Source organism: Gorilla gorilla, chromosome 18 (assembly GCF_029281585.2).
Source record: "Gorilla gorilla gorilla isolate KB3781 chromosome 18, NHGRI_mGorGor1-v2.1_pri, whole genome shotgun sequence".
Lineage (NCBI taxonomy): Eukaryota > Metazoa > Chordata > Mammalia > Primates > Hominidae > Gorilla > Gorilla gorilla.
The window spans coordinates 27,253,341-27,268,254 of NC_073242.2; the positions used below are offsets into that span (position 1 = coordinate 27,253,341).

The window sequence follows — 14,914 nt, forward strand, 5'->3', positions numbered from 1 at the left end:
ATGCCAGGCTAATTTTTGTATTTTTAGTAGAGACGGGGTTTCACCATGTTGACCAGAATGGTCTCGACCTCTTGACCTCATGATCCACCCGCCTCAGCCTCCCAAAGTGCTGGGATTACAGGCATGAGCCACCACACCTGGCTGCTGAAATAAATTTCTAATAAGACAGCTCTCTCACCAAAAAGCAAATGTGTTTTAAGAGACAAATGCCAGAGCAAGTGAAGAAGAGAGGCTAAAGCGTTAGAACATTTCCATCTCCTAAGAAAGTTTTCTTTCACTTCTTTGCAGTTGACCTTGCCCCACCCATCTCATTTCTACCACCATAGATTAGTTTTACCTGTTTCAATGTCATGAATTCAATGAAGCAATTCCATTTCTCAGTATTTTTCCTAAGGAGATAAACAAGAACACAAAGATAAATGGTCATGATGTTCATCACAGTGCTACTTAAGATAAGAAAAAATAGGAAACAGCTGGCTCACACCTGTAATCCCGGTACTTTGGGAGGCTGAGGCAGGTGGATCACCTGAGGTCAGGAGTTCGAGACCAGCCTGGCCAACATGGTGAAACCCTGTCTCTACTAAAAATACAAAAAGTAGCCAGGCGTGGTGGTGGGCACATGTAATCTCAGCTACTTGGGAGGCTGAGGCAGGAGAATTGCTTGAACCCAGGAGGTGGAGGTTGCAGTGAGCCAAGATTGTGCCACTGCGCTCCAGCCTGGGCAACAGAATGAGACTTCATCTAAAAAAAAAAAATAGGAAACAACCTAAATCTCTATCAATAAGGGGTTGATTAAATGCCCATACAGTGAAATTGTATACTGCCAATAAATGAGTCATTATTATCTGTGTCTGGGTTGGCAAACTTTTTCTCTAAAGGGCCAGAGAGTAAATATATTAGGCTTTGTGGGCCACAAGGTCTCTGTTGCAACTACTCTACCCTTCCATGGTATTGCTAAGGCAGCCATACATAGATGATTTGTAAATGAATAGGTGTGGTTGTGTTCCAATAAAACTCTATTTATACTTGTTTTTTTATAACCACTTAAAAATGCAAAAGCAACTCTTACCTTGTGGTTTGCACAAAAACAAGCAGTGGGCCAGATTTGGCCCAAGGGATATGGTTTGCTGAGCACTGATCTATTTTCGTGGACACAGAAAGATGACCAGTTGTTGGGGTTTCACTCAACACTTACCACTTAACTTGCATGGGGTGAGCCTGTTTATATAAGTGGGGTGTGTACATGTGTACATGCATGTGTGTGCATATAGAGAGATGTTCATCAGGATGCCACCAGTGGTTACTTTTGTGATTTCAGATGACATTCATGTAATTAGGAAGAAAAAATAAAGGAGCGGGGGGGGGGGGGGGGGGCGGTCCCGCTATGTTGCCCAGGCTGGTTTTGAACTCCTGGCCTCAACTGATCTTCCTTCCTTGGCCTCCCTAAGTGCTGGGATTGCAGGCATGAGCCACCATGCCCAGCCTTCACTTAATTTTTTATCCTTTTCTGTGTGGCTTCAACGTTTTAATTGAGTATTGTATCAATCAATTATCCAGCTAATATAATGCTGCCAAAGTGCTCATCAGGATGCAGCAATAAGTGTTTCTTGCTTACACTGTAGTGGTTGGCTGGGCTGCTGCATATGTTGGCTGCTGGCTGATCTACAGGGGCCTCAGCTGAGACAATTGAGAGGACCTTACTCCACGTGTCCCTTATCCTCCCATGGGCTAGCCCAGTCTGCAAACTTTCTGTAGCCATGGCAAACATGCAAATAAGTCTGATCATAGCTAATTACAAGCCTCTGTCCCATTGCATCTGCTAACATCCACTGGCCAACACAAGTCACATGGCTGAGCTCAAAGTGAGAGGACACTTGTAAGTTACATGGCAAGAAGCATGGACCCGGGGAGCGGTAAAGAATGGGAGTGTCATGGCAGTCTCTCACAAACATGGGTTATCTTCATAGTCAGCAAAGGCAGTACAGCTGGTTTTAAGCAGAATGGCTCCCAGAGCTCCAGCCCTGCATCCTCTGGGTGGTACAGGTGATAGACACCTGTGGAAGGACAGGTGACTGTCTACCTCAGCAGCTCCAGAAAAATTTCAAAGATTCTCATTAACTCCTATCAGGTCGCATGGCCATCTCTGACCCAATCAGTAAGGCCAAGGCACTGCCGTGTTCTGACTGTCCACTCCTGAAAATCACCTGCCCACTTTCACAGCCAGAGGTGGAGTCAATTCTACCTGAATTTTTTGGACTGAGTGTTAGGGAGGGGTGGTTCACTGGAGGCATATCCAGGATGTTACAGAGGTGGCTGGCTTGGATTAGCTCTCCCCTGAGATGCAGATTAGAGCGCCAGTAGCATACTCGTGATGTGATCCCAGAGGGCACCAGTAACGGGGAGGGGGAGATGAACAGGGAGGCAAGAAAGTCGATAAAAGGAGTATTAATGAGCAGATTATTGCTGGGGGAAACTGGGTCCTCTGGGAGACTGTGTTGAAAAACCCTCAGAGAGGCCAGACACGGTGGCTCTCGCCTATAATCCCAGCACTTTGGGATGCTGAGGCAGGAGGATCACCTGAGGTCAGGAGTTCGAGACCAGCCTGGCCAACATGGTGAAACCCCCCCCCCCTCCACTAAAAAAATACAAAAATTAGCTGGGCATGGTGGTGTGAACCTGTAATCCCAGCTACTCAGAAGCTGAGGCAGGAGACTTGCTTGAACTCGGGAGGTGGAGGTTGCAGCAAGCTGAGATTGCACCACTGCACTCTGGCCAGGGCGACAGAGCAAGACTCTGTCTCAAAAAAAAAAAAAAAAGGAAAAGAAAAAGCCCTCTTCTTGTGGTTGTGAGATGGCATCCAACCATAACAAAATTAAAATCCCATGCCTTCCATATTAAATTCAGTACAAAAGGGTGTAAGTGCTCTTGCCCCAGAAATCCCACAAAATCTCAAGATTCACCCTGATTGGAATAGCCTGGGGCATTTAAGTAACATGCTTACCTCTGACCAAGCTCTGTGGCACTGTGTCCAGAGAAACCGGGGTACTAGTTGACTTAGGTTCGGGCCACATGCTCCAATCCTAGGCTGGGCATGGAGCCCCATCTCGACATATGAATGGAGAGGGGCGGTTCGGAGGTAGCCCCCAGGGGCAAAGCAGGGCTTTTGCCGAGCAACAATGGGACAAATCTACATGGGAGACAAGCTACCCAAATCCACTCTAAACAATCTCTGCGGCTTCAGCCAACTAGCTGAAAAGGAAGAACTCTGGGAGCTGACAGGTTGTCGTCCTGCAAACAGGTGAGGCTGTTCTTGGACCATAGAAAACCTTCTACGGGAGCCCCATTGTTCCAAGAACTAGTCCCTTAACTGTCTGGGGCTTCAGCTCCTCCTCTGCCACTTCCTGGGCAGTCATGGGTGACTCACTAAACCTCTCTAGGTCTCAGCCACATTGATAACTTCATTGTCCATCCATCCATCCATCCATCCATCCATCCACCTGTTCGTTCATTCACTAAACATTTATAAGCATTTAAGTATGCCATGCACTCTGTAGATTCTGAGGATAAACACAGTTGTTCACAGCTGTATCACAGTATCTAGCACAGTGCCTGGCACATAGTAAGTGCTCAAGAAACACTGATTCAAGGAATAAATGAACAAGATAAAGTCACTGCACTCAAAGAGCTGACTGTCTAATAGAGAAAACAGACACTTAGAATGACAATATACTGGACACCTATCCAATGTGCTTCAGGTAAACAGGAAGGAGCTTGTCTGGAAGGCTGAAGAAGGCTCCACTCAGGAAGTCACAGGCCTTCAAGGAGAGGGGGATTTCAGCAGGCTGAGAAAAAGAGGCAGCACACAGCCAGCCCAGGGAACCATGTCAACAATGGCACAGAACTGGAGGAGAAGAAATTAATTTTTTTTTTTTTCGAGACAGAGTCTCACTCTGTCACCTGGGCTGGAGTGCAGTGGTGTAGTCTTGGCTCACTGCAACCTCTGCCTCCCAGGCTCAAGCGATTCTCCTGCCTTAGCCTCCTGAGTAGCCGGGATTACAGGCACCCGCTACTACACCCAGATAACTTTTTGTATTTTTAGTAGAGACAGGGATTCACTGCATTGGCCAGGCTGGTCTCGAACTCCTGACCTCATGATATGCCTGCCTTGGCCTCCCAAAGTGTTGGGATTACAGGCATGAGCCACCGCGCCTGGCCAAAATTAATATTATTAATCACTTTCCATGGACCAGACATTTTATTTTTGCCCTTACACACTTAGAAAGGACTGGAATTTATCCACCATGAAATCTTGGCATGCCTAGACTCCTTCTGCCTCTTGCTCTCCCCTCCTCTGGGTATCAGCTCTCACTTAAATTATTGTGACGCTCCCCACCCCCTAAACCCATCAGTCAATAGTTGTGTCTCCCTCTGGTTCACCATCCGTACGGCTGCCAGAGGGATTGTTTCAAATTCCAAGGCTGAGCCTCTCGATCCTTTGTTTGGAATCCTTCAATGGCTCCACATCCCCCGAAGGCTGTGTTTAAGACCTTTTGTAATATGACCCTGAATTGCATTGCATGCCCCACCCCTGGCACTCCCTAAGGTATACTTGTACAGCTCCAAACTTTGCTCCCACTGCTCTTTCTGCCTTGGGTGCCCATCTCCCCTTCTGCCTCCAATTTGGGGGCTATTTTTACTCTCCAGAGGACATTTGGCAATGTCTGGAGACATTTTGGATGTCACAACTAGGGATGCTTCTGCAATCTGCTGGGTAGAGATTAAAAATTCTGCTAAACATCCTACAATGCACGGAAAGTCCCCCACGCAAAGAATTATCTGGCTCGAAATGTCAGTAGTGCTGAGGTTGAGAAATCCTGCTTTGACTTTTCAGGAATGGGGAGCTTCAGAAGGATTCTCAACAGAGAGTGAGAGATTTAGCTTTGGAAACTCTGGCAGCTGTCTGTGATGGCCAAGAGGAAGGCAGAACTGCAGACCAGTGTAAATCATGACCTTTCTTCCTCTTTTCTTCCTCCTCCTGGAAATCAGTGAGGTAAGCTGGCAAGAGTCTATTGCTCTTCAGCCAGAAACACTAAGCTCTGTGGGCACTCCTCCCAGATGGCAAATGATATCTATCTATCGCAACAAGCAAAGTGAATATGTCACATCTCTTAGGTTTCTGGGAGAGGTTTGTTTCTCCTGAGAAAGTGTGCTCACTCACACTCAACAGCTATGGGATCTTGAGAGAGTTACTTTCCTGTCTGTGCCTGTTCTCTTGTCTGTGAAATGGAGCTAATAACAGTACCTACTTCTTGGAGTTTTGTGAGGATTAATTAATATATTACAAGAGCCTACAACAGGGCCTGGTACATAGTAAGTGTGGTTATATGTGTTAGCTCTTAACATCATCACATCTTCCTCCCCACTATCACCATCATCATCATCACCACTACCACCATCATCACCACCGCCACCATCACTATCATCATCATCACCACTGCCACCACTACCATTATCACCATCACCATCGCCATCATCACCATCAACATCATCACCACCATCATCACCATCAACATCATCACCACCACCACCATCACCATCAACACCATCACCACCCCCACCATCACCATCATCACCGTCAACATCACCACCACCACCACCATCATCACCATCAACATCATCACCACCACCACCATCATCACCATCAACATCGTCACCACCACCACCATCACCATCATCACCATCAACATCGTCACCACCGCCACCATCCCCATCATCACCGTCAACATCGTCACCACCACCACCATCACCATCATCACCGTCAACATCGTCACCACCGCCACCATCCCCATCATCACCGTCAACATCGTCACCACCGCCACCATCCCCATCATCACGGTCAACATCGTCACCACCGCCACCATCCCCATCATCACGGTCAACATCGTCACCACCGCCACCATCACCATCATCACCATCATCACCACCACCACCATCACCGTCAACATCATCATTTTATTTTAGAAAAAGTTTATCTGTTGAACCTGATTTGCCAGAGGTAAGAGAGATATGACTGGATATCATTCTTCCCCAAGGGTGGAAGCAAGGAGTCAACCCTCAGCCTCTGCACAATCTCCTGGCTATATCCACAGAGCTTGACTCGGGTTGTTGGCAAACCCCTGTGTCTTCACCCACCAAAACCAGTTGAGCCATGATTCCCAAGTGGCTCCCACTCTCAAAATAATCCCACTGGGTCTGATCTGTTAAGTTGCAAAATAACAAAAAACTCAATAATAGGAACATAAACAGAGGTTAAATTTTCTCCAGTTACATGGAATCTGGAGGTTGGTCACAACTGGTGCGGTTCAGCTGCTCAAAAATGTCAAGGGCTGGGTGCAGTGGTTCACGCCCGTAATCCCAGCACTTTGAGAGGCCAAAGCAGGTGGACCACCTGAGGTCAGGAGTTCAAGACCAGCCTGGCCAACATGGAGAAACCCCATCTCTACAAAAAATACAAAAATTAGCCAGGCGTGATGGTGGGCACCTGTAATTCCAGCTACTCGGGAGGCTGAGGCAGGAGAATCACTTGAACCCAGGAGGCAGAGGTTGCAGTGAGCCAAGACTGTACCACTGCACTCCAGCATGGGTGACAGAGCAAGACTCCGTCTCAAAAAAAAAAAAAAAAAAAAAAAAGATATCACAGCTTCTGTGTCTAGAAAATTCTTCACCTTACAAGAATTCCAGATATTAGCTCTTGCTGGGGTTGATTCAGTTGTTCACAGATGTCAGGGCTCCTGTACTGCAGTTGTCTTGGCCTTCTCTCATGGCGGCAAGATGTTTCACAGCAGGAAGACCCTTTCAGTCAGGAAAGCCAACCTTTTCCCAGAAGCATTCCCCTACACACAGAAACTTCCATTTGGGTTTCTTCAACAGAAAAAAAGAAAAGTTACACAGATTTGGAAGGGAGAAACCAAACTTTCTTTGTTTGCAGAGGACATTATTGTCTACGTAGAAAATCCTAAAGAATTAAATTAAAAAACCCTCTTGGAACTAATAAGTGTGTGTAGCAAGGCTGCAGGATAAAAAGTTAGCATACAAAGGTCAACTGCTTTCCTACATACCAACAATAAACAAGTGGCATTTAAAATTAAAAACACAATGCCATTTATATTAGCACCAAAAAAGAAAGAAAAATAAATACTTAAGTATAAATCTAATAAACACATACTGGATCTTTATGAGGAAAACTACAAAATTCTGATGAATGAAACCAAAGATCTCAATAAATGGAGAGATAGTCCATGTTCATGGAGAATTCTTCCCAACTTGATCTTATGGATTCAGCACAATCCCTATCAGAATCCCAGCAAGTTATTTTGTGAATATTGGCAAACTGATTCTAAAGTTCAAACAGAAAGGCAAAAAGCCTGGAATAGCCAACACAATACTGAAGAACAACAACCGAGTTGAAGGACTGACATTACCTGACTTTAAAACTATAAAATAAAGCTACAGTAATCAAGACAGTATGGTACAGGTGAAAGAAGAGACAAAAAGGATAATGGAACAGAATACAGACCCCCAAAATATACTGACACAAATAAAGTCAACTGGTCTGTGACAAAGAGGCAAAGGCAATTCACTGGGAAAAGGATAGTCTTTTCAACAAATGTTCCTGAAACAACTGGATGTCTACATGCAAAATAATAATAATAAATTTAGACACAGACCTTACACCTTTCACAAAAAATAACTCAACATAAATCGTGGACCTAAATGTAAAATACAAAATTATAAAATTTCTAGAAGATATCATAGGATAAAATCTTGGATCTCAGTGACCTTAGGTTTGGCAATGAGTTTTTAGATATGACACTAAAAGGATAATCCAGGAATGAGAAAAAACACTGGTGGTTTGGAGTTTATGAAAATTGAAAACTATATTAAATTTGAAAATCTTTGCAAAACACATGTCTGATAAAGGACCTGTATCCAAAATACACAAAGAATTTTAAAACTCGACAATAAGAAAACAAGTAACCCAACTAAAAAATGGGCACAACATATCAACAGACAACAAATAAGATATACAGATGGCAAAAAGCATATGAAAATATGTTCAACATCATATGTCATTAGGAAATTGCAAATTTCCTAATTTGCAAACATTGACATATGCATCATAAGTCACTAGGAAATTGCAAACAATGATGAGATACCAATACACACCTACTAGAGTGGCTAAAATCCTCAAACTGACAATATCAAAAGCTGACAAGAATACAGAGCAATGGAAACTCTCACTTGTTGATAGAAAGGCAAAATGTTACACCTACCTTCGAAGACACTGGCAGTTTATTGCCAAACTTTCTTACTTTTACCGTATGATCCAGCAATTGTGCTCCTTGGTATTTACTCAATTGTGTTGCAAACTTATGTCCACCCAAAAACTTGCACATGAGTGTTGATAGCAGCTTTATTCATAATTGCCAAAAATTGGAAGCAACAAAGATGTCTTTCAATAGGTAGAATGGATAAACTGTGGTACATCCATACAATAGGGCACTATTCAGCCACAAAAGGAAATGAGGTGTGAAGCCTGGAAAAGACATGGAGGAACCTGAAAAGCATATTGCTAAGTAAAAGAAGTCAGTATTAAGAGACTACATACTTTCTGATTTCAATTACGTGACATTCTGAAAAAGGCAAAACTATGGAGACAGTAAAAAAATCAGTGGTTTCCAGAATCCAGGAAGAATAGGTAGAGAATTGGGGATTTTTGGGGAAGTGAAACTATTCTTTATTTTTTTCTTCTTTTTTTATTTTTTTCTTTTTTTTTTAGAGACAGGGTCTCACTCTGTTGCCCAGGCTGGAGTGCAGTGGCATGATCATAGTTCACTGCAGCCTCGAACTCCTGGGCTCAAGGGATCCTCCTGCCTCAGCCTCTGAGTATCTGGGACTACAGTGCACCACCATGCCTGGCCTGTTTTTTGTTGTTGTTGTTTGTTTGTGTTTTTTGGTAGAGACCGGGTCTTGCTATGTTGCCCAGGCTGGGAAACTATTCTTTTTGTTGCTACATGTGTGGATCCATGACATTATACATTGTTAAGACCCAGAACTTGGCTAGGTGCAGTGGCTCACACCTGTAATCCCGACACTTTGGGAGGCCAAGGCTGGTGGATCACTTGAGGTCAGGAGTTCAAGACCAGCTTGGCCAATATGGGGAAACCCCGTCTCTACTGAAAATACAAAAATTAGCCAGGCGTGCACCTGTAGTCCCAGCTACTTGGAAGGCTGAGGAGTGAGAATCGCTTGAACCTGGGAGGCAGAGGTTGCAGTGAGTTGAGATCACGCCACTGTACCCCAGCCTGGGTGACAGAACAAGACTCTGTCTCAAAGAAAAAAAAAAGACTCAGAACTGTGCTGCAGAGGTTAGGCACAGTGGCTCATGCCTGTAATCCCAGCACTTTAGGAGGCTGAGATGGAAGGATAACTTGAGCTTAGGAGTCTGAGACCAGCTTGGGCAATGTAGCAAGACTGTCTCTAAAAGTAAAAAAAAAAAAAAAAAAAAAAAAGCCTAGTGTGGTGGCACGTTCTTGTAGCCCAAGCTACTCAGAAGGCAGAAGCAGGAGGATCCCCTGAGTCCAGGAGTTCCAGGCTGCTCCAGCCTGGGCAACAGAGTGAGACCTTGTTTCCAAACAAGCAAACAAACACAAAACAAAACAAAACAAAACCCCGAGAAACAGTGAAACAATGTATGCTATGGACTTTAGTTTATAATAATGTATCAGTATTATAAGAAAGGCACTACACACTAATGCAAGATGTTGATAAAAGAGGAAATTTTGCATGGGGGAGAGGGATGTATGGGAACTCTCAGTACTATCTGCTCAATTTTTTCATAATCTGCAATGGTTCTAAAAAATAAACACTATTAGTTTTAAAGACCGAAAGGCTTGGAAACAAGTAAGCATGTTAGGATGTAATGAGGATTGAGCTTATACTGAGGCAAGACTTGGGAACCCCTAGATGAGGGAACAGAGGTTTTCCTATCTTGGTGCCTTTGGACCTGCTCCCAGGACTGACGGAGCAGTCACAGATAAAGTCTGGGCATCTTAGGCAGGAACTTGAACAGTGGGACTGTATGCAAGAAGACATTTATTATCTCTCTTGCACCCGAGAACAATGCCCTGTTTTCTTTAACTTTGTAATTTGACATAATTTCAGACTTGCGGGAAAGTTGGGAGAAGAGTACAAAGAATTCCCGAAGTCTCTTCCCCCAGATTTCCTGAATGTCTTAACCTCTGACCACAGCTGTGCTTTCTTTGCCTGTCTTCTCAATGCCACATTCATCTCCATTTCACAACCAAGCAACAGACCAAGGCAACAGGCTTCGACTTTGCTTCTTTCTCATTTTCATCCTGATAAGAACAGCAATTGACATTTTGAATGCCTAAACCACACCAGGCACTGTTCTAGGCACTGCAATACGTACCTTGCCATTTCACCATTTCATAGCCCTATGAGGTGGGTCTATTATTATCCCCATTTTACAGATGGGGAAACTGAGGCACAGGGAGGCTGATCTACTTTGCCCAAAGTCACATAGTCAATACGTAGCAGAGTTGGTATGCCAATGCAGGCAGTCTAGAGGCAAGCGAGGAAACCGATGAAGGATGACTTGACTGGGAAAACAGGATGGGAGCCCAGTTTGGGAGTCCAGGAGGGGATACAGCCCAAGCCATACATTCCCAAAGGACTTCAAAGGTAGACTTTTGCTGTCGTCTCCCGATGACATGGGGCACAAACTCAGAAACACACACAGGACAAAGGCAGCTTGCAGGGCTGAACTGCCTGGGATGAAGCATCAACCGTGTGGGTGTGCAGATGTGTGAGTAATGAGTGTGAGGGAGTATGAGTGTGGACGGGAGTGGAAGTCACACCTAATCCAGAGGATTCCTATTCCTCCTGAAACCCAAGCTTCCCAGGAAAGCCCTTCCTGTGGCCCTCTCTCCCTAGTCCTCTCAGCGTCTGCCTGGGCTGTCCCCAGTACGGGGTTTATTACACTCAATTGCTTAGTCTGTTCACTTGTCAGTGCCCCACCCAGGTCCTCAGGGCTAGGAAGCAGGGGCTGGATCTATTTCTTGCTCTCCCTAGCCCCCAGCTCACGACTTGGCATATGGAGGCATCCACAAACAGATGCCGAAGGATGGGAGTTTTTCCACACTCCCACGCCACCTCCAGGTATTTGCTCATGCTGTCCCTTCCACCTGCATGTTTTTCTGCATTGATTCAGGCACTGGTCAGAGGTCACCTCCTCCAGGAAGCCATCCCTGACCCCAGGGAACTGACTTATCTTTACTGTCACTTCCGGGGGTGGGTTGGTGGCTGTCTTGCTCACTTGGTTGTAAGATCTCAGAGGGCAGGGATTGTGTCTGTTTCATGTCTTCAGGTCTGCATCATCAGCGCTTGTCACAAGGTTAGACACACAGTAGGACCAAGACAGACCAAGTACATGAAAGAATGATTGACATATGGGCCAGGCGTGGTGGCTCACACCTGTAATCCCAGCACTTCGGGAGGCAGAGGCAGGCAGATCACCTGAGGTCAGGAGTTTGATACCAGCCTGGCCAACATAGCGAAACCTCATGTCTACTAAAAATACAAAAATGAGCCGGACGTGTTGGTGCACGCTTGTAATCCCAGCTACTCAGGAGGCTGAGGCAGGAGAATCGCTTGAACTCAGGAAGTGGAGGTTGCAGTGAGCTGAGATCACCCACTGCACTCCAGCCTGGGCAATGGAATGAGACCCCATCTTCAAAAAAAAAAAAAGAATGATTGACGTGCAGTGGCCCCTGCCCTGGGAAGCCAACCCTCACCCTCCACCACAGCACTTGATCCCATTGGGCAGTCCTTGGCTTCCGCCCTCAAACTGAGAGCTCCTTGAGGGCAGCAGGGGGTCAAATTACTCTCTGGGTTCTCAGCACTGCCCAGTGTGAGTCCAAATATCTCCCACCTCCCCTCTCTCCGCTCTTTCCTCACTCAGGGCTCCACAGCCATGCCAGCCTTCAGCAATTCCTCCTGCAGGCTGAGCTGGTTCCCACAGGGCCTTTGCACTAGCTCTTCCCTCTCCCTACACAAGTCTTCCCCCATAAGCTCTTCAGAGTCTCAGCTCAAATGGCCTCTACTCAAAAAGCCTCTTCCAGACCACCTGCCCCACTGGTCTAAGAGGTCCCTACTTTCTTCTTGGGCCCTCCTGACCTGAAATACTTTGTTGAGTGTTTTCCCCCCAGTCATCTGGCTGCATCCGGGTTCTTATGGTGTCCAGAGGTTAATGGTCTATGGGGCCTGTGTTCGAATCCCAGCTCCACCCCTGCTCCTGCTTACCTGCAGAGTGATTCTGAGTTTCTTTCTTTTCTTTTTTAAAATTTTATAAATGTCAATTTTTGTAGATAGGGGTCTCGCTAACAGGGTTGCCGAGGCTGGTCTCGAACTATGGGGTTCAAGTGATCCTCCCGCCTCAGCTTCCCAAAGTGCTGGGATTACAGGCATGAGACACTTTGCCCAACCCATTTTGAATTTCTTAAGGACTCTGTGCCTCAGTTTCCTGATTTGTAAAACCGGTGATAGTATCACTCCCTTATAGGGTAGTTGCCAGGATTGAACGAGTTAACATTTGCAGTGCCCGACAGATTGTACTAGTTACTGATTGAAGGGCTGTTTTACTATCCAAATGTGGCTGGAGTAGGAGTTGGGTAAACATTTATTGAAGAATGTGCAACCACTGGCACTTGGAAGCTGGGCTGTCAGGAAGGGGAGGAGGATTCCAGTCGCCCAGCCCTCCCACCCCAAACGCAACTGCCCCAGCGCAGAAGAGGCCGCGGAGGGCAGGCAGGAGCAGGTCCTGGAGGCCTGGTCGGCGTGGGCGTTTTATTCCGAGACCAAGGGGATCCACTGCGGAGTTCTCCGCTGGGCGTGACCTCGGGCTGCAGCGTGGGAGGAAGCGCGCGGCAAGACACCCAGCGAGGTGCTGGGGTCGTCCCCAGGAGAGGACGGCGGCTCGGACTGTCCGGCGGCGGCGGCGGGGACAGCGACAGGGGCGCGAGGTGGCCGGGACCCGGGCCGGGCGCGCCGGGCGGGGCGGCGCATGCAAATCTGCCGGGCGCCGGGGCGGGGAGCAGGAAGCCGGGGCGGGCTGGGTCTCCGCGCCCAGGAAAGCCCCGCGCGGCGCGGGCCAGGGAAGGGCCACCCAGGGGTCCCCCACTTCCCGCTTGGGCGCCCGGACGGCGAATGGAGCAGGGGCGCGCAGGTAGGATCCGGGGCCCGCGCGCGGATCGGGTTGCGAAGGTATCGCCCGGGCACGCCGGCTGAGGGCGTTCGGGAAGGGCTCGGCCGCCGGCGGGGACCACGGGGACCACCCCGACTCCGAGCGGGGCCCGAGCCCGCGACTCTCGGTGCGCGCGGAGCAGCGCCCGGTTCCGTCCTTGCCGCCGAACGGCAGCGGAGGCACGAGGCCCGGGGTACGTGGACACCCAGCGCTCCCCAAAGCCGGTGCTGGCAGTGAGACCTCCGCCGGGACGGCCTGCGGGGGTGGGGGGCTTGGGGTTAGGCTGTCGGGGGCCACGCAGCCCCTCTTCTCCGGGCAGTGGCGCCCAGCCCTGCGCTCAGGAAGTCAGTGAGGACTTCGGAGAGAGAAAGGGTGGGGAAAGTTCTGAGAACTGTAAATTTGAGTAGTAGGTCAGTGAATCGGGGCCGTCTCCGCCTCCGAATATCAGATGGACCCAATAATCGCGATCATTGACTGGGACTTGTTTTACTGAAAGGATGCCAAGTGAAACCTCCCACTAACTTCTCTGTGGCGGGTACTGTGCGTCATGGACATTGTACAGATGAGGTCACCGAGACCCCAGCCGCTTTAGTAACTTGCCCTAAGGTGCCGCCCGCTTGGGAGTCCGTGGGGCAGCAGAACTAGAGCCCAGGCAATCCCACGCCAGAGCCAGCTGCTCTCCATCTCTCAGTCACGTTTGAGGAGCCCCCACAATAACCAGAATCTCCGGGAGATTTGCTTAAAATGCAGATTCCCAGGTCCTTGCCCTGAGATTCAGATTCAGTAAACCCAGGAATCTGATCTTTATTTTCTTTTTAAAAATTTATTTTATAGAGATGGTTTCTCACTATGTTGCCCAGGCTGGCCTCAAGTGATCCTCCCACCTCGGCCTCCCAAAATGCTGGGATTACAGTGTGAGCCACTGAGCCCTGATTTTTTTTTTTAAAACAAAATCTGGATTTCTTAGACTTAAGCAAGATAGGGGACCACTAGTTTGTCTGCTTCTGGGGTTCAAGGAATGCCCCCAGGCCAGCGCTAACCCTGCTCCAGTTCTAGTCTCTCCCCTTCCCCAGCCCTCTGGGAGGCATGACCCACTGCACTTCCCTGCCCCCAGTAGCCTATGAGGAGCCCAAGGCATTTGCTGGGACCTCAGTGCCTTTATCAAAATCCCAAAGTCCAATGGGGAAACAGGCTCAGGTGTAGGTTTGGCCAGGTTGTCCTGCACATTAGGGCATTCCAGGGTCCTGCAGGGGTTTCTTAGAACTCGGCTAGCCCAGCCCATGAATGGGAGGTGACCTGCTAAGCCACTCATTCACTCACTAGCACTCATTCAGCTCCTGCGAGGCCCTGGGTGGTGTTCTGGGCACTGGTGCTTGCCTCAAGGAGCACCCCCTCTGCAGGAAGACAGACGTGAGGGCTGGGAGGGTGTGGATGCACCAGCGGCTGCAGGACCTCAAGCCAGAGGGGATCAGCTCTTCACAGGGCACTGGGCCAGGCTTCCCAGCACCCAGGGACCCTGAGCTAGCCTTGTGAGTAGAGCAGGGGAGTCTGGCAGGTAGAGGATGGGAGGTAAAGGGAGGCACAGAGTGG

General features: G+C 48.0%; 1 protein-coding gene across 9 annotated transcripts in view; it reads left to right on the plus strand.

The window, feature by feature from the left end:
- Positions 1–12,839: 12,839 nt before the first annotated feature.
- Positions 12,840–14,914, plus strand: part of IL4R (interleukin 4 receptor) — a 51,285-nt gene continuing 49,210 nt past the window's right edge. The window contains exon 1 of one of the 9 annotated variants that reach the window (XM_055365561.2): positions 12,840–13,103. Coding sequence is in view for 2 of the 9 variants with exons in the window: in XM_055365559.2 (XP_055221534.1) it covers positions 13,145–13,306 (162 nt within the window). In the remaining 7 variants the exon portion in view is untranslated. The other 8 variants (XM_019012018.4, XM_055365559.2, XM_031002787.3 and 5 more) reach the window with 8 other exon arrangements.